Source organism: Erinaceus europaeus, chromosome 10 (assembly GCF_950295315.1).
Source record: "Erinaceus europaeus chromosome 10, mEriEur2.1, whole genome shotgun sequence".
NCBI classification, from domain to species: domain Eukaryota; kingdom Metazoa; phylum Chordata; class Mammalia; order Eulipotyphla; family Erinaceidae; genus Erinaceus; species Erinaceus europaeus.
Window position 1 is genome coordinate 92,290,444 of NC_080171.1, and position 20,551 is coordinate 92,310,994.

At 36.2% G+C, this 20,551-nt stretch overlaps 1 protein-coding gene and 1 long non-coding RNA gene across 9 annotated transcripts in view; one reads left to right on the forward strand and one right to left on the reverse strand.

Moving 5' to 3' along the window:
* The window catches only part of CNTRL (centriolin), a 101,991-nt gene that overhangs the window by 19,545 nt on the left and 61,895 nt on the right, over nt 1–20,551 (forward strand). For 5 of the 7 annotated variants that reach the window (XM_016185013.2, XM_060200070.1, XM_060200072.1 and 2 more), the window contains exons 8-13: nt 5,675–5,794; nt 8,517–8,745; nt 9,823–9,932; nt 10,628–10,822; nt 16,053–16,206; nt 17,535–17,755. In XM_016185013.2, coding sequence (XP_016040499.1) covers nt 5,675–5,794; nt 8,517–8,745; nt 9,823–9,932; nt 10,628–10,822; nt 16,053–16,206; nt 17,535–17,755 — 1,029 coding nt within the window. Of the gene's footprint in view, nt 1–5,674; nt 5,795–8,516; nt 8,746–9,822; nt 9,933–10,627; nt 10,823–14,312; nt 14,490–16,052; nt 16,207–17,534; nt 18,060–20,551 lie in introns of those variants that run through there. The other 2 variants (XM_060200075.1, XM_060200073.1) reach the window with 2 other exon arrangements.
* The window catches only part of LOC132540910 (uncharacterized), a 31,081-nt gene continuing 25,033 nt past the window's right edge, over nt 14,504–20,551 (reverse strand). Inside the window, exon 5 of one of the 2 annotated variants that reach the window (XR_009552088.1) lies at nt 14,504–15,377. This is a non-coding gene — a long non-coding RNA (uncharacterized LOC132540910). Of the gene's footprint in view, nt 15,378–20,194; nt 20,492–20,551 lie in introns of those variants that run through there. The other variant, XR_009552086.1, reaches the window with a different exon arrangement.

Consider the following 20,551-nt stretch of genomic DNA (forward strand, 5'->3'; position numbering starts at 1 on the left):
GGTCAGACTGCTCCTCGATGTTTTTGTTTTTTTAAGTAGCAATATTATGGGTGAGGTTGTCGACAAAACTTTTAGAAGGCGGTTTAGCAAAAGTCCAAATTTAAATGGACCTGTCTTATGTTATATATTGACAATATTAGTATGATATGTACATTATTCATTTACTGCTATAGTTACATTGCTTATAATTATATAATACTTATATAATTTCAATAATGCATTGCAGAAATGGTAGCAAGACCATATAAAGATATATGTGTCTTTATATGTATGTGTGTATATGTATGTCTGTATACACATGTGTATTTGTATATTTTATCAAAGCTGGCTTACTTATTTTACTCAGCTTTGGCCTACAGTGGTGACAGGTATTGAACTTGGGATCTCTGAGCCACAGGCAAGAAAATATTTTCATAATCACTCCGCTATCTCCCTGATCCCTCCTGTACTTAAATATAAAGAGAGAGAAGGAGAGGGAAAGAAATTATGATGCTCAGTGCAATATTATTTGTTAGCAAAATACTTGAAATAATCAAAATGTCCCTCAGTTGGGACCCAGGAAGGTGGCTTAGTACTTAGAACAAAGGCCTTTGATGTGTGAGGCTCCAGGTTGTATTCCCAATACCACATGAGAGTATGAGGACAGAGACAAATACAACTCCACAGATCATGGGACAGTACCTTGGTGCCTTTTCATTCTTCTCTCACAAAAAGAGTAAAATTAAATTAAATTAAATTAAAATTGGGTTTGGAAGTTAGCTTCGCAGTAGAGCTTATATACAAGACACAGTTCCATCCCTGACACAGCATGAAAATATCCTTCAGTGAAATCATATGGTAGAATAATTACTTAATAAAATTGGCTATAGCTAGATATCTTCATATATAGTGATGTCTAACATATTGCTATGTGGAAAAAAAAGAAACTCTAGTTGTAAAATAGTAAATCAAATAAAATCCTATCTATAAAAACAAATAAGTTTGTGTAATGAAAATGTTAGTCTGTGTATTAAACTATAGCAGTTATTTCCGTGGAATAGAATTGTAGAACATTTTTGGATTGCCATTCATACATATCTATAATGTTTAAAGTTTAAGTAATTTAGCTTTATGGTTGAAACATATATATATATTACATTTCATGAGGGAAAGAGAACCCCCATAGCTCTGCCCTATCATATATGGTGGAGTATCAAACTTGGGCCCTCACAGATGCAAGTCCTATACTCTGTCTGCTGAGCCAATTCCCAGGCTATAAGAAAATATATTTTAAAAGATAAAGATTTAGATAGATGATAACATATTCATAAAATGCCCTACTCAGATATTTAGAAGTCTTAAAATCATATTCTATAAGGGAAAGTCAAAGTAACGGGTGTTCAGGCTAAAAATTTGGAAACCCAGCAAACTGTGATGACTATTTGAGATATACAAAAGTCTGTTTCATAGAAATAGAACTAAAGTGATTGAATAACACCCATTAGGTAAAATTTTTAAATGGCAGATGGGCTGGTAGGAGGGCTAGTTGGTGGTACTCTCTTCTAGGTGCATGTTATCTATCTGCACAAGGGCCTGGGTTCAAGCCCTGGCTCCCCACCTACAGTGGGAAGCATCCCACATTCACAAGTGGTGAAACAATGCTGCAGGTGTCTTTCTCTCTCCCTCTCTAACTCCCCTTTCCCTTTAATTTCTCTGTCTTTATCCAAAATAAATAAACATTTTAATGGCAGCTATTAGACAGTATTGGAGCTGATGAAAGTTCATGAGGGTTCATAGAGTGCACCCTTTACCATGCACAGGGCTGCCAGTTCTAGCCCCTGGCCACCATGTGGGACCACCATAAAAGGGGAAGTTTCACAAATGGAATATACATTAAATATAATAAATAAAATCTTAGATATCCTTATTTTTTTGCTTCTCTTTCAAGATTGGCATTCTAGTTGCTTACTTGTTGACAAGAATGCTACTTTAGCATTATGCTTTTAGCAAGAAGAGTTCCCTCTTCTATAAATAGACATTTCTACTTGAAATTTTAATATTTTAACTACCTCTTTCTTTGCCTGAGGGTAAAAAAGACAATTTATCTAGAGGGACTGGTAGAAACGAAATCAGGACGACCTCCTCAGTTCTGTTTATCAAGTACTCAAATCATTTGTGGTTACTTTCATAGGCCTCTTAGTTTTCACATATGTCAACTGTATTCTGAGGGCATATTATACATGATGTTAAGTAACCTGATCATTATTAATGTCTTCACATTAAAAATATTTCTGTTGCGCTCCATTCCATAGTAGAGTGGATTTACATAACATTTTTTTTCTTATTAGTGAACTCTGCCCTTCATATTTGAATTTAAAATATAAAGGCAAAAGTCAGATAGCTCAGCATTAGAGCATAAAACTTGCATGCATTCACTTATGCAAGTATGTATCATTTTACATTTCTCTTTAAGCTGACAGTTCATGTTGCTCTTATTTTTCCAAAGGACAGTCCTGTGTTTAAAAAAAGCATAGTGAACCTTATTCTAAATACCTACATTTGTAAAATAATTTCCATTATCGTTCACAGAGTATCTAGTGGTAATATTATCTACAGTTGCACAATGTTTTCCAGTCTCATAAAGTAAGAATAGGAAGGCTATCAGGGGAGGGGATGGGATACGGAGTTCTGGTGGTGGCAATTGTGTAGAGTTGTACCCCTCTTATCCTATGGTTTTGTCAGTGTTTCCTTTTTATAAATAAAAAATTTAAAAAAACAGTGATTTATCTTGCATTTGGTCAACTAATATATAGCATAAAAGTAATGTAACATTGAAGTAAGACTTCTGCAGTAGTCTTACTCTTCTACCACCAATGAATATTCATTTTGATTAACTTTATCAACATTAACATTACCTTTTGTCATTTTGCAAAGGCATTTAACTCATATTGTTTGGTATCATCTTAAAAATTAGATTTTTTTTTTCTTTTTGCTTGTTCTGTCAGCCTCACATAGTTGTGAGGACTTCATAAGGTAATGAATGTGAAAAAATTTTGAAATGAATAAAGTTAAACAATTAAAGGTGGTACTGTAACTAGTTGTTCGAATGATGAAAAAGTATATCCATATAAGAGCAGTGCAAATACTAGTAGCCATATATTCCTCAGGTAAATTGTCAGTAGAGAACTGCAAATCCTATTTCAGCTTAATCTCTAGAGTTCTCCAGGTGATGGTCTCTATTTGCTCTTTCTCCTTCTAGCCCTTGGTTTCTTGCAGACCCTTTTCTGCTGATTATTTATTCTTCCTTAAAGGTAGTTCTTTCAGGAATGAATTACACACTGTGTGTTTTCCATGGTTTGCATGATGGCTTGTGCTTACAGATTTTTGTGTCTTTCAAGTTCTGAAACTGGCTCGCGTTCTTAAGAAATGTACTTCTGTGGGTTTATGTATAGTTTTTAATGGATGTATACATAGGTGAGTGTACTTAAATGTGTGTGTGGGGATTTTGTATCAGTTTTTCTTACTGGTAAATATGTTAAATGCAGTCAACTCTTGATTATCCATATCTAATATCATAACTAGGCAAATTTCCTGATTGCTTGAGTCTTATTTTGCTCTTATTTCTTTAGCAGACTTATTATTATTATTATTATTACTTCCTGTATTCAAAGCCCAGAGCTGTAAAAGACATAAGGGCATTTTAAGAAACAGAATATTTATCATTTTCCTATATGCATTCTCCATGATTGCTGCCACATTTGTCTGTGTTCATTGCTAATGACTTTTTGGTAAAGAAGCCCAAAATTAATTGAAATTCTTAGCTGAGACTCAGACTTATGAACACTCAGTGAAAGTGTCGATATGGAATAACTGGACATCCTGAAGGAGGACAGTAAACATAGTACAGTGAAGTGTTGTATTTGAAATCAGGACACTTTAATTGATCTCCGTCTCCCACTTGGAGATGTGCAACTGGGCAAGTTATTTAACCTTTCTGTGAGAATTTCTTCATCTCATAGGGTAGTTGTGAAGATTCAGTAAGATATAGCATCTGTATATAAATACATTGTACACACAGTGAATTCTGAATAGTACCCAGACTAGCATTATTTTCACTCTGACAGATAATCAGGAGGTGGCTGTAACTTAAATCATGCATGAGTTTGAATGCCCAGGTCTTGTAAAATGTCTGTTTCCTTTATGTCTTACACCCTTCAGTTTGCATTTTTATATTGAAATTTTTTTCTGCATGTTTTGTATCTGGTATCTTTTATCAGATACTACTTTCCCCTCCCCCCAAGAGGGCAAACTCACCTAGGGGACCTTTGAAATAAACTCTCAGGATTGGTTGGTACTAATACTTAGTTAATAATCTAACTCCTGCCATCTGTGAGAACACTGAGCCCTAACCACTAGACCACCAGAGAACATCCCTGCCACTAATCTAATATGTAAATTTTTAAAAGTTCACCAATCTAGGATATAATTTCTAAGAATAAAAAGTTGTAGTTAAAGAATTACATTGTTAAAACATGTTACATATTTATATCTGATTAAGCATATTACCATTCCTTATCTTCTATTATAAAAAATGTTCTGGGGGCTGGACAGTGGTGCACCCAGTTGAGCATATATGCAGAGACCCAGGTTTAAGCCCCTTGACCCCACCTGCAGGGGGAAGCTTCATGAGTGGTGAATAAGAACTGTAGATGTCTCTCTTCTTCTCTTGCTATTTATCTCCCTCTCAATTTCTCTCTGTTCTGTCAAATAAAATATTTTCTTAAATGTTCTGGACACTTAAATCTGAAGTGCTATATTATCCTCATTTTCCTTCTAATTTATTTGTAATTAATGTAAAATAAGGACCAGAAGATAGTTCAGCAGGGCAAGGGTGTTTTTTGCTCAAGGCCTTGAGTTCAAGTCTCAGCACCACATTGGAGCACCATGGCATCAGTAGAAGTTCCACAGATGGTGGAACAGTGCTCTGAAGCTTTTCCCTTTCTCTGTACAATGACCTGGTCCTATGCAACAACAACAGCAATAACAACAACAGTAATAAAGTAACAATAACAACAAAGGCAACAAAATGGAAAAAAAAAATGGCCTATAGGAGTAGTGGATTCATAATGTAGGCACTGAGACCCAAAATAACCCTGGATGCAAAATAATAATATGGAAAAAACAAAGTAACAGTTGTCATTCCCAGAAGCAATGAAATGGAACTGCATGAAGCCCTTGTGATTCACACACAGACATCACACTAAAATAAATATAAAGCTTAGTGTCACATGTCTTTTTATTCATGATATGAAACCATCATTAAAATCAGAGTAAGTTAAATAAATTTGTACTAGTAGGAAATTTAGAAACAGGTGCTTAGGTTAGCTACCTAAAGATGCACAATGGTTTTCATGTGTGGATAATACAAATTAAATTGTTTTATAAAAATCATTATTCATTATATCCTGTAATAACATAAAAACTTCAAAGGTCTCTTAGGTGATTTCTTCTAAAGTGGTAGTTTTATAATTTTTTTTCTAATGCTTTAGAATTCAGTTGAAATGTTCTGAATGTTGTTCAGTGTATTTGCTTGAAGTGTTTGAAAATCTAATTATTGATTATGATTTGAATTTGCCATACCACTGTATCTTTATGCTGACACTGCATATTGCTTCATATCAATTTGGGCCAACAGCTAAAACAGAAGACCATTGAACTAACGCGAGCATGTCAGAAACAATATGAGTTGGAACAGGAGTTGGCCTTTTATAAAATTGATGCTAAATTTGAGCCACTCAATTATTATCCATCAGAGGTGAGTTATCTTAGTGTTTTAGTAATCTAGACATAAGGCCATCGTGATGTAGTTCAGGGAAGGTGGGTGGTAGGAGAGATGTTAAAAGGAAATTGTCATTTAATAGCTTCACTTTCTTGTTATGAAGGTGTTTGATTGGCTCTGTACTATTCAAGTATATCCACTCTGTGACACATTTATAATGTGTTTGATAAGGGGCTGGGTGGTGGCGAACTGTTGAGCGTACATGTTACAATGCTCAGGCACCCAGGTTTGAGCTGTCGGTCCCCACCTGCAGGAGGAAAGCTTTGCAAGTGGTGAAGCAGGGCTGCAGGTGTGTCTCTGTCTCTTTCCCTCTCTGTCTCCCCCTTCCTCTTGACTTCTGGTTGTCTCTATCCAATAAATAAATAAAGATTAAAAAATAAACTATAATGTGCTTGAGCAATGAATTTGAGCACTATCCAAAAGGGGTAAGGAGATACCCCAGGGTCCAGGTGGTGGCACACCTGGTTGAGCATACACATTACACTGCACAAGGACCTAGGTGCAAGCTCCTGGTCCCCACCTGGAGGAGGAAAGTTTCCCAAGTGGTACAGCAGTGCTGCAGGTGTCTCTCTGTCTCTCTCCCTTTCTATCTTCCCCCCCTCTTAATTTCTGGCTGTCTCTATCCAGTAAGTAGAGATAATTAAAAAAAATATTTTTAAGTGTGGCTTGTACAATAAGGCATTGTACTCTTAAGCTGAGTTGTACTCTCTCCTGAGTTCAATCCCCAGCAGCACATATACAGAGTAATGTCTGGTTCTTTCTCTCTCTTCTCCTATCTTTCTCATTAACAAATAAATAAAATCTTTAAAAAATAAATAATATTTTTTAAAAATGATGTCTTAGGAAACTTTTTTTTTTTTTTGCCTCCAGGGTTATCGCTGAGGCTCAGTGCTGGCACTACAAATCCACTGCTCCTGGAAGCCATTGTTTCCATTTTATTGGACAGGACAGAGAGAAATTGCAAGGAGAGGGGGAGGTAGAGGGAGAAAGGAGATGAACCTGCAGATCTTCTTCATTACTTGTGAATCAATCCCCCTTTAGGTCAGGAGCTGGGGGCTCAAACTGGGATCCTTGCGTGGGTCCTTGTGCCCCAGAAAACTCTTCACCTATAGCCATATTCATAATTCAGACTTTTTTTTTTTTTTTTTTACTTATTTATTTTTGCCATCAGTGTTATCACTGGGGCTTGGTGCCTGCATGACTCTATTGTCCCAAGCAGCCAGTCTTATTTATTTATTTTTAATAGTGGTGACAAAACTAGAGAGGGAGAGAAAAACAGGTAGGAGAGGCACTTGTAGCTCTGATCTACTGCTCAGGAACCTTCCTTGCTGCAGGTGGGAACTGGAGTCTTGAACCCTGGTCCTCATACATGGTACTGTGCATACTCAAAACAGCATTCTAGCCCAAGTTACTTCACTTGAGAGTATGGCTGACCATCTTTCTTAATTCCATACTTCCATAAAATGTGTACTACTTTCTTCAGTGCCAGTGCAATAGTTATCCCCATATTGCTTCATCAGTAATTACTAGGTTTACTATTAGCCATTATTTGTACAAGTGCCATCTGCTGCGTGTAGACCACTTCTTTAGTATTATTATTTTATGTGGTAGCAGATAATGAACCATGTGCACTAGAGTGAATTAATCTCCCTGGCCCAATTTTATTATTCTGTATAATTAGGAAAAAGAGAGAGAGAAGGACAGATAACAAAGAAAGTCAAGGGAGAGATGAGAAAGGACTACTCCACCACCCATGGAGTTTCCTTGGTGTGCTATCCGTGGACTCCCAAGTGATGATGGGAATAGAACCCAGAGCCCCCACACAGTAAGACTCAGTTCTTTTTTGCTGAGCTATCTTCTGGCTTTAAACCACATAATTTCTAAAGCCCAGTGATTCCAACCAGAAATATCTATTATATAGTATAAAAATTTAATTGTTAACATTAGACTCAAACCCATGAAGTGATGCAGTGGCTAGAGTATTTGATTTAAAAGCATGAGTTCCTGAGTTCATCCCCAGAATCATCTATGCCAGAGTGATGCTCTGCTTCTTTCATTCTCTTCCCTCTCATATGTTAATACATTAATTTTTAAGAGAAAATAATTAGACTCATTTTACTTATCAGTCAAGAAACCAAAAATAAAATATCTGGATTTCCAATTTGAGAGATTAAGCAGTGCTAAAAATCACACATAGCTAACTGTAGGCAATTCTTGTAACGAGGCCTTGAATTTCACTGCTGTCCGCTGCTTTTTTTCATTTAGGAAAAATAGGGAGAGAGATACAGACAAACAGGGAGAGATACCATAGCTCCAGAGTCTCCTCCATTACATTTGTGCCTCCCATGTGGCATCACAGCTTGAACCTGGGCCAGGCTTATGACAAAGCATGTGCTCTACCCGATGAGCTGCCCAGCCCTGCAGATACTACTTTCATTAGGCAACTTAATTAAACTCACTCTTCAGGGATAGGAGAATTCCTTTGGAAATCATTTTTTGTTCTAGTTCATTTTGATATATTCGTTTTTGTTCTAGTTCATTGTGGTACAAAAAAATGATATGTAATCTTTTCAGTTTCTAGGCATGCATAATTAATATTTAGGCAGTTCTATTATATGTTTTTTACTAATAAAATTAATGTCATTTGGCTACTTGGAAATTATTTTTAAATCATAAATTTAATTTATTTTGCTTTTAGTATGTTGAAATTGATAAATCCCCAGGTGAAAGCCCTTACATTGGCAAATCCAGATATAAGAGAAATATGTTCGCAACAGAGAGTTACATTGTTGCTAATGTCCAGCCAGTAGCAATCAAGAAGATGGAGCAAGTTGAAGCAGAACAACTTAGAAATGAGCATGTGAACCTGAGAGCACAAACACCATTGGACATACAATTGGAAGACAAGGAAAAAAAAATAAGTACAGGTTAAAAACAGTTATTTTTTAACTCTTTAGAAACATTAAGTATATTAAAATATATAAACAGGTTGAATATAGACACATTTCATTGATTTAATGAATCAGACAATAGGTATTAAATTATTTCTATGAAAAATGTAAAGTAAAAGAGATTATTTATGAGTGTTTCCTGCTATGGTTAAAAAAAAATAGAGGTTTTGACAGTAATTTGATGACAATATATCCTTGGGATCCAAGAATACTTAAATCTCATCCTGTCAATACTTCCTTCTCACCATTGGAACTCTACTTTCAGATGCATAACTAGTCATGATTAAAGCACATACAGGTAGCACACCCAGCTGAATACATATGTTATAATGTGCAAGGACCTGGGTTCAAGCACTAGGTCCCCAACTGCAGGAGAGAAACTTCATGAGTGATAAAGCAGTACTGCAGGCATCTCTCTCTCTCTTTCTATATATCCTCCTCTTGAGTTCTTCCTGTATTTATAGTGATGTAAATCAAATAGTTAAATATCAATATCAAAAAATAAAGCAAGTAAATTACTACTTTATTCATTATTATAAGACTTGTAACCACATATTATACATATGCCATATGCTAAAGCTTTGAAGAGGGAAAGCAAAAATGAATATGTTTAGACTAGCTTCAAGAGGTGCATTGTTTTATAGGAGACAGAAGGGGAGAAAGTGACATTGGGCATTTCAGGTACAGAGCAGTTAATGTGAGATCACCTCCAGCTGGGAGAGACTCTGCAGTAATGAACTTCTTAATATTGCATGCCTTTATAAAACATTTGCCTCTTATACAGATTAAAAAAAAAACAACCTTAAACCTGATTATAATTTAGTGATATCTAAGTACATATTTTCCATTACAATCTTTATTTTTCAAAAGAATCTTTTAGTGTTGGGAGTATCAGGTAAAATCTCTTTTATACTAAGAATTTTACAAATAAAATGATCAATTATAATTAGAGAGTATATTGTGAAACTATTTTAGCTGTTAACTAGATTTTGATATTTTTAAAAACAATTTTCTTATGTGTATCTGTGTGTTTGTGTGTTACTTATTTTGTAGCACAAACTCAACTATCAGAACTGCATGGTGAAATTGAAAAAGCAGAACAACAAATTTTAAGAGCTACTACAGAATTTAAACAACTAGAAGAAGCTATACGACTTAAAAAAGTATGTAAAAGCAACAATATTAAGACAAAAGGCAAAAGATGAAATGTGAGGGTATAAGACATGATTGTATGGGTACAGCACATGCCTTACCACATGTTAAGTCCTGGGTTCCATCCCCAACATCATGTGGGAGCATTATGGACAACACCAAGGGAACTCTATGAATGGTGGGACAGTGCTTTAGTATCTCTCCCTCTTTTCCTCTCTCCACCTCAAAATTGTGTCAGGGAGGTGACTCATGAATAAGTGGTCTATAGGTTCAATTGCCATTAATATCATGGTTATTATTAATAAGTTATTTTGTTAGAATGACAACTTCATATCTACCTCTTACTTATTGTCATAGCTATTATAAAATGATTTTATATATCTTAGAAGTATTAAAATGTTGTGGAAATGGCTATTTTATTCTTTTTTTTCTGTTCCAATGTAGCTCTTTATTTATTTATTTTTATTTGATAGCACAGAGAGAAATTGAAGGAGAAGGAGGAAGAGAAGAGAGAGACCTGCAGCACTGCTCCACCACTCGTGAAGCTTCCCACCCCCCTAGGGGGCTACCTTTTCCTTTTATAACAAAGCTAATAGACAATAGAATATATTTTTTTAATTATAAAAGTTGTTTTACTTAAGTTTTTACATCAGTGTTGGCCAGTCTATTGTTAATTAATTGTGTGTTGGGATGTGGGGGAGATTAGATTTCAGAAGCAGAAAAAGACCTTCTTTTCAAGCAATTGAGTGATAGGCTCCAACTTCTAAATAAATTGCGCCAAGAAGCTGTGGATCTGGAAATGCAAATGGTAAAACTAAAGCAAGAAATTGTTGAAAAACAGAAAGAGATCAAGGACCTGCAAATAGTCATCGATAGCCTGGATTCCAAAGACCCAAAACAGGTAAGTAAATAGATTGTGATTTGTTCTGGGGGAACTAAAGTACTCTTATGAAAATTACATCTCATCAATTTTAGTTAATGGGTCCTTTCTGAAAGCCTCTTTTAATTTGCTGTAAAATGTGAGTGATAAATGCATACATGTTCTACATGTATGTAGGTATATGCTGCATATATGTGTGGATATATATGTACACCATATGTGTTGTGTATACATTGTATGTATCCATTGTATACATGACATATTCATGCATATAAATGTGTGTGTTCATTACAAAAGAATCTAAGGCATGAAGGAGTGAGCATTTAGTGGAATGATGGGTACATGGTACACATTTCTAAGTGATTAGATTTCACTGTATTTCAGGCCTGTTCTAAGATGCTCTCTAAACTTACTACCCTTCCTCCTTGCTTAATTTTATTTCTTAAAAACAAGATAGTAAGACGGGAGAGCTAAAAGAGGTTCAGATTGTTTTCCTAAATTGTGGCCACAAGTGGTCAGGTGGCTGGATGATGGAGTTAGATAATTTTTTTTTTTTTTGTCTCTACTCTGAGAAGTCATACTTATAGCTTATATTTTAGCAAATATTTGAACAATAGAGGTAAAACTGTTTCCTGCACATTTTATTGGTATACTTAGATTAATATGGTTATTTTTAAGAGTTTTAAGATTTATGAATTAAGAGAAATTATAGAATTTAGCATGGTAATAAAAATACTACTTTAAATATTTGACAAGTTACTTAATTATCTTTGTAAATATTTTAGTAAATTAAAGATATTTTTTGCAGACCTGCTAATTTTGACAAAAGGTAACCTTATCATGACACACATTTTGTTTCTAACAAAAGCCAAAGACTTGTTAGTAGTAAACATTTAAAGCAAAAATAACCTTAAATGGGGCAGGTAGCATGGTGGCTATGCAAAGAGACTCTCATGCCTGAGGCTCCAAAGTCCCAGGTTCAGTCCCCTGCACCATCATAAGCCAGGGCTAAGCAGTGTCCTGGTATAAAAAAATAATAATAAAATAAAAGTAACCTTAATTAAAGAATTTTCATACTTTCATTAGAGTGGTAGTACCTATTCCAGAGCATTTGTGAATCTGGCAGCCACTGTGACTGGGGGTCTGCAGCTTATGTTTGTAGTATTTAACTTTATTACAGTTTGTTAAGAAGTTTGTCACTTTATGTAATGTCCCTGAGAAAGAATTGTATTCGATAGGCCAGCTCTAAGTTGAGAAAAACTTTCTTTTACAGTGGAAGGTAAAAAGGAATCTGCCTATAGGCATTACTCAAAGCATTTTTGCTGCATCTTCTAGTTGTGTGTTCAATTAGAAGCAAGGCTATAGTATATTTGCTTGTAACAAATGACTGTAATATTCTTGGCAGAGAGCCTACGTGATACTCACTGGATTCCCATATATATATGAATTAGAAGCAGAAGTGATACCCAAGGGTTTTTTTTTTCTTTTTTTTTCTTTAACCAGAGCATTGTTCAGCTCTGGTTTATGGTGGTGCAAGGATTGAACCTGGGACTTTAGAGCCTCAGGCATGACAGTCTGTTTGCATAACCATTATGCTATCTACCCTCCGCCTACCCAAGGTTGTTTGTTTGTTTGTTTGTTTTCTGCCTTGAGGGTTATTGCTGGGGCTCTGTGCCTGCACTTCTAATCCAGTGCTCCTGGAGGCCATTTTTTTCCCTTTTGTTGCCCTTGTTGTTATTGTTATTGCTGTCATTGTTATTGGATAGGACAGAGAAATGGAGACAGAGAGGAGGAAAGCAAGATAGACACCTGAAGATCTGCTTCATCACTTGTGAAGGGACTTCCCCTCCCTGCAGGTGGGGGACGGGGGCTCAAACCTGGCCCCTGATATCCAAGTTTTGAAGGTATCCAACGCTGTCAATGTTAGTTGGCAAGAAGCATACAAACCAGTCTTGATTCCTTTTTTGATCTGTTAAACCTACTGAAATCCAGCTGTTAAAATTTACAGTCTTGGGGGGGCCAGGTGGTGGTGCATCTGGCTATTCGCACATGCTACAATGCCCAACAACCTGGGTTCAAGCCTCCGGCCCCTACCTGAAGAGGGAAAGCTTCACAAGTGGTGGAGCAGAGCTGCAAGTGTCTCTCTGTCTCTCTCCCTCTGTAATTCCCTACTCCCCTTTCAATTTCTCTCTGTCTCTACCCAGATAAATAAAGTTACAGTCTTGGTTTGAGTCATCGTCTTCTTCTCTTCCTCCTCCTCCTTTCTTTTTTTTCCCCCCCTTAAGACAGAGAGGAGAGAAAGAGTGAAAGAGATCATAGTGCCAAAGCATGTTGGAGACCTGGATCAAACCTGGGTTAACATGATAAATCCACTATCCAAGTGAGCTATTTTGCTAGCTCTGGGAATGGCTCTAATTAGTATGTTCACTCAGAGGGACTTATTTTATTTTTTGCATTGTTTCCTCATTGCATTAGTGTCAGGTACTTTGTTTTAGACTCTAAAATGTGAACATTTTAGTTAGGGGAAAGAATGAAGAATGGGGTTTCTTATTTATTTTCTATAACTGCAGATAGATTTTATTCATTTTTTACTATAGAACCAGTTACATTTCTAAATAGCACACAATTTAAAAGTTGATATTTGAGTAGCTGTGAAGGTGTTACAACGGTTAGAGTACTGGACTTGCAAGCATGAAGTCACCAGTTTGATCCCCAGCAGCATATATGCCAGAGTGATGCTCTGGTTCTGTTTTTCTCTCTCATGTTAATAAGTACATTTAAAAATGAAGTTTGAGAGGTTAGATAAAACTAGTTATGGGGGTTTTGTTATGCAAAGAGACTCTCTTGCCTGAGGCTCCAAAGCCCAGGTTCAATCCCCTGCACCACCTTAAGTCAAAGCTGATCAGTGCTCTGGTAAAGAAAAAAAAATATGGTGGAAAACATTGCATTGCAACAGTATGTCTTGCTTTGTGCTGGGGTTTCTACATATACAAGTGAGGTTCTTTGTCATAGCATTCACATGAGATTGGTTTTTCCCCTCAAATTTACAAATGATGAAAATGTGATTTAGGAAAACTAAATGATTTTTCCAAGCACCCTTTTAGAAACAGGTAGAGACTATGACATTTTCTATAAAAGAGAGAAATTGCTATAAAGTGACTTCAAAACTATCTTAGAGGTAATAAACATTTATCTAGGTCTCAAAAGAAAAACTATTTAAAAGCTAAGATTACGTTTTGGTTATAAAAATGTACATAGCTAGACGCTCAAACGTCAGAATAAAGAACATCTGTATTTCTCCTCTCCATGGGAAAAATACACAATTGTCTCTTTTTGCCAGGGCAAAAGGTAATTATTTTCCGGAGGGAATTAGCCCCTAGTAATTGATCTGTTGCAAAGGTGGTGTGTGATTGGCGCCCGGGAGCTTCCTGTGTTGTGATTTAAAGCTCGGAGGGTGGGGCATGCTTGCAGAGGCTGCTTTATGATTGGATGAGTTGAGCTGCCTCTCACTCTGCCAGGAATGCGGTTTGAAGTGTTGGGGAGTTGCTGAAACTCAGAATTGCTTACAAAAATGTGGCTGTCAGAGAGGCAAGTGCACATGGATTTGAAGACAGCGTTAGAAAGTGTTCCTCCCACAATTTCTCTTCTCTCAACGGCTCAGTTTTAACAGGATGTACTCTAAGTTAAGGTATGACCATTTTCTCTCAGTACAAAAGACTTAAAAGGAGGAGGAGTCAGAGATGTTAAGTTCCTGTTTTTACAATAACTCTTTTGTGAGTTCCACAATCCACTTTGCTTCATGTGTTTACTGATTTGAATTAGGTTTTGTTTTCTTTGTTGAGTTTTGTTTGTTATCCTGGGGATAGAGATTTCAGTGAATTTTTTATTGTGATTTTTTAAAGATTTATTGTTATATGTGACCTCAGGAAATTAGTATTTTATTATTCTTGAAACCATAACTACCCTACATTTACATAGAATTTAAGCTGTTAGGGGAAGTTAGCATTTCAGAAAATATTCAGATGGGTATTTTGGTAATGTAGACTGAAGGATTTTGAAAATCCCATCAACTTTTCTAGTAGTAAATAACCTTCCAATCAAGTTGCCACTCGTTTTGTTCTTCAGAAATGAAGAGGCTTTTCATTTTTCTTTTGGAAGCAGCAGACATCTAAAACTGAGAGATGTTATTTTATAATCCAGATGGGATTTTAAACTTGAGAACCTTGGAACTCTACTATCTATATTTTGCTTTTCTCCTGATAACTTTCTTTTGATTTATTGTTGTGTTCCACAAACTGGAGCTGAGAGGGTTGAGTGAGAGGGTAAAGTTCTCTGGGGAATTACTCTGTCTCCATATAAACAGTTGCCTAAGGAACTATTTTGTCTTCATATGGGCAAGTCATTTTATGCAGCTGAGGATCCGGTTTCTCACATGTGAAGGAAGAGTCAGACTGGATTCTTGGTTCTGTTTTTTGCCGTCAGCGCACCTGAGGAACACAATTCAGTCCTTCCAGCTAGATTGTAGTTGTGTAATGAGCTTCTCATGAGTGGGCGTGTGAATGTGTGAAAACTCTTTCTACATGGGGTAAAAAAAAAAAGTATATATGTAATGATTGACTGAATATACTTAGCAGAACCCTCCATCTCAAGAAGAATTATTGGGCTGAATAGTCTTTGAGGTCTTTCCTAATTCCTAATTTATTAAACCCAGAAACAGAAGTATTCCTTTGTATTGAAATTGAAAAGACACTTGAATTCCAAGTATTTATTTCATACCTGTATTTTTTCATAAGCAACCTTTTAGAAAATACATTTGGTATTTCTTTAGACATAAAGGTATTTTTGTCTATAAATTTTTATATTAAAAAAAACTCCTGTAAATATTCCAGCCAGATGTCCTTGCTAACATATCAGAATATCGTTTTCCCCTGTGAGTATATATATGTCTCCTGGCCCCTGAAAACCTTTTTAAAAAGACATTTGAGTGCAGTACAAAGAAAACTGAACTTGACTACATTACCTACTCTTAACTTTTCTGATTCTCATTTTGAGCAGATTGTAAAATGGAAATGGTTCTCACATCAAGTTGACATGAGGTTTAAATGAAGAGTACTTAACATGAAAACAACAAATGACCTGATATATCACATATAATAGTTAACTTTTTTTTCTGTTTTTTCTTTAGGAATGTTAAGGTTGTTATTTTAAAAATCATTAAAATGGAATTTTGTTGACTTTTTTTTTAATTCAGTGCCATATGAGGGCTCAGAAAAGGGGTAAACAACAACAACTTGACAGTATGAACAAACAGTGCAAACAGCTTGAAAGCCGTTTGGATGAAATACTTTCTAGAATTGCTAAAGAAACTGAAGAGATTAAGGATCTTGAACAACAGCTGACAGAAGGTGAGAATTTGATGTAATTTTAAGGTAAATCAATTTCAGTATTAAGAAAAGACGGGGAGTCAGATGGTAGCGCGGTGGGGTAAGCGCACAGAGAACTGCAAGGACTTGCAGAAGGATACTGGCTCAAGCGTTCGGCTCCCCACCTGCAGGGGAGGCGCTTCACAGGCGGTGAAGCAGGTCTGCAGGTGTTTGTCTTTCTCTCCTCCTCTCTGTCTTCCCCTCCTCTCTCGATTTCTCTCTGTCCTATCCAATGACAGCATCAACAACAGTAACAATAACCACAATAAGGCTACAACAACAAGGGCAACAAAAGGGGAAAAAGTGGTCTCCAAGAGCAGTGGATTCCTGGTGCAGGCACCGAGTCCCGGCAATAACCCTAGGGGCAAAAAAACAAACAAAAAAGGACAAATAATACCCAGAAAAGCATGAATCCAGAATAAGGACGTTTTAACAGAAAAGCATGAATAATTTTAGGACCTACTTTTATAATGAAAATTTTAATTGTGGCATTGAAGAATTTTTTTTGAGTTTCACTTGAGAGAGGAAATAGAGAGAAGGAGAGTACTATTACGTTACATTTGGCATCAGGGATTGAATCAGGTGTGGTTGGCCTGTGCTCTACCAGATGTTCTTATTTCCCTGGCTACCTGCTGTGCATATTTTTATTATTTTATTTGGAAATCACTATTTTAAAATTTTGTACACTGTGAATTAAGTATTTTATAATCAATGCAGTCTAAATATATAATGTCTTTTAAAGTTTTTTTAATCTTTTAATTTTTTTTTTTAATTTTTTGGGTAGAGGCAGAGAGAAATTATATGGGAAGGGGAAAATAAACAAGGAAAGAAAAAGAGGCACCTGTAGCGCTGCTTCACCATTCATGAAGCTTCCAGCCTGCAGGTGGAGACCAGAGGCTTGAACTGGGCCCCTTGTGTATGGTAACATGGGCTCAGCCAGGTACAGCTCTACACAGCCCCTTGAATGTACTATTTTTTAAACATTTATTTTTATTTTTTAAACTTTATTGGATTTGATAGAACAGAGATAAATTGAGAAGGGAGGGGGAGATAGAGAGGGAGAGAGAGAGAGAGATACCTGCAGACCTGCTTCACCACCTGTGAAGCTTCCTCCCCTGCAGGTGGAGATCGAGAGCTCAAAACTGGGGCCTTGCACACTGATGGACAGTATCATGTCTTTAAAAAAATCATTGAAAACTTAGAATTTCATTCTTCTCTAGTAACATAGTTGTGGAGACTAAACTTAATAATCATATCACTTGAACGAATTTTCTTAATTATATTACCTTCCTTTTATCCATCTTGTCTAGGTCAGATAGCAGCAAATGAAGCCTTGAAGAAGGATTTAGAAGGTGTCATTAGTGGGTTGCAAGACTATCTGGGAACTGTCAAAGGCCAGGCAACTCAGGCCCAGAATGAGTGCAGAAAACTACAGAATGAGAAAGAGGCATTGCTGCAGAGACTAACAGAAGTTGAGCAGGAGAGGGACCAACTGGAAATAGTTGCCATAGATGCAGAAAACATGAGAAAGGTATGATTCATTTATTTTTGTCTGTTTTCCATAGTGTCAAAGGTATGTGATAGCTAAAATAGTTAAGAAGGTTAGGAACAGTGTCAAAATGTATCAGTAGCTGTTTAATGGTGTTTCTATTATGGTATACTTTAAATCACTATTTTTCCTTTTAAGGAAAGAAATAATTATCTTAGCTGATTTTCTACCCTGGAAAGTATTGTTATCAAATGACTATAAGAATAAAAAAAATTAACTTTTATAATGTACTAAATGTTTATATTTTCTAACTTGTGCATCAAAGTTAAATAAAATGTATTTTATTAATTCATAACTTCAACATTATTTTACAGATAACAAGACATAGTGTTATAAAGTAACCTGTAGTACATCTGATTGATTGCCATTTATCTAGAGATTTTATTTGCTCTATTTTAGTTACTTGGAAAACTGTTATCAGTTGTGAAAACCCAGATTCTTTATCTCACCCTCAAAAAGTAGGCTTGTCCTAGAAATCTGAATTTGTGCATTTTAGTAGTATGAAACTTCTCTAGCATGTAAATATATAAAAAGTAAAGTTCAGCATCATGTACTCATAGCTCACCTTAAGAACTAGAACACTGGGGCTGGGCACCTAGTTGAGCATACTTGTTAAAATGTGCAAGGACCCAGGCTTGAGCCCCCAGTCCCCAGCTCTGGGGGGAAAGCTTTGTGAGTGGTGAAACAGAGCTGCAGGTATCTCTCTGTCTCTCTTCCTCTCTATCTCCCCCTTCCCACTTGATTTCTGGCTGTCTCTATCCAATAAGTAAATAAAGATAATTAAAAAATTTAAAAAATAACTAGAACACTACAGATATATATGAAACCTTTGTGTACCCCCTTTTAGAAGTATAAAATCCTGAACATGGTTATTCCTGCCTCTGCCTTTTTAAGTATTTATTATTTATTGGATAGAGACACAGAGAAGTCGAGTGGAAAGGAAAGGTAAGAGAGAGAAGGAAAGACACTTCAGCAATGCTTCACTGCTCATGAAGCTTTCCCCTTGCAAATAGGGGCCAAGAACTTGAACCTGGATCCTTGTGCATTGTAACATGTTCGCTCAACCAGATGCATTACCTCCAGTATATAGATACTGCCTGGCATAATTTTAGGTTAATATTAAAGTTGTAATATATATTCTTAGACACTTTATTCCTTCATTTTTATGTTTTGAGAATACATTTTGGGCTGAGGAGATAACAAAATGGTTATGCAAAAAGACTTTCATGTTTGAGGTCCCAAAAGTCCCAGGTTCAATCTCCAGTACCACCATAAGCTAGAGTTGAGCAGAGCTCTGATTAAAAAAAGAAAGAAAAGTGTGTATGTGTTTACACACACTGTCATTGATAAATGTAGCTCTACTATATTTTACTAATTTGTACATTCTGTTATCTTGTACTATAAATTTATAACTTATTCATTCTCCTCTTGGGTGGTCTCCATTCTTTTCTTTTGCTATTTCTTTTTTCTTCTTCTCCTTTTTTTTTTTTGCCTCCAGTGTTATTGCTGGGGTTGGGTGTCTGCGCTACAAATCCACTGCTTCTATGGAAATTTTTTTCATTTTTTTGGATAGGACAAAGAGAGAGAAATTGAGAGGAGAGGGGAAGATAGTGAAAGGGGAGAGATAAGACAGATACCTGCAGACCTGCTTCGCCACTTGTGAAGCGACCCTCCTGTAGGTGGGGAGACAGGGGCTCAAACTTTGATCTTTGAGCGGGTCCTTAAGCATCACATTATGTACACTTAACCCAGTGTGCCACTAGACACCCCCCTCTTTTGCTGTTTCTAAAATTATGGAACATAATATTCTTATATGCATTTTGAGCATGAGAATTGCATTCAGAATGAAAACATGATTCCCAGAGTATTTATCTCTTCAATTGCACTGAATACTATCAAATTGCTATCCATGTGATTACATCACTGTCTACTCCTACTAGCATTGTGAGGACTAACATTGCACCATATCCCTGTCAACACCTTGATGTTGTCCAACTTTTATTAAGTTTCTATATTGAAATAATTTCATACTAATAGCAGAGTTAAGAAAAATACAAATAGGTTAAGGGGATAGAATCTTGGTTATGCAAAAAGACTAATGCGTGAGGCTCTAAAACCCCAAGTTCAGTCCTCACTCCACCATAAGCCAGAGCTAAATAGTGCTCTGAAGAAAAAATAATAATAATAATAATAATACAAATAACTTTTAAAACCTTCAAGACTCACTAGTTAGTACTGTGCTACATTTGCCTTATCATTCTCTCATATATAATTTCTAATGATTTATATATTTTATATGTGTTTTTTACTAACCATTTGAGAATTGCAGATATTATGCTCCTAAATATTGTTGCAGATGTTTCCTGAGAACAAGGACATTTTTTAAAAAATTTATTTATAAAATGGAAATGTTGACAAGACCATAGGATAGGAGGGGTTCAATTCCTGCCACCAAAGCTCCATATCCTGTTTCCTCCCCAATAGCTTTCCTATTCTTTAGCCCTCTGGGTGTATGGACCCAGGGTCATTATGGGGTGCAAAAGGAGGAAGGTCTGGCTTCTGTAATTGCTTCTCTGCTGAACGTGGGCATTGGCAGGTCAATCCATACTCCCAGTCTCTCTCTTTCCCTAGTGGGAGGTAGGGCTCCAGGACACACTGATGAGTTCATCAGCCCAGGGAAGTCAGGTTGGCATCATGGTATCATCTGGAACTTGGTTGCTGAAAAAGCATTAAGATATAAAACAGAACAAATTAAATGGGGAAAGCAGAGTCTCTTCA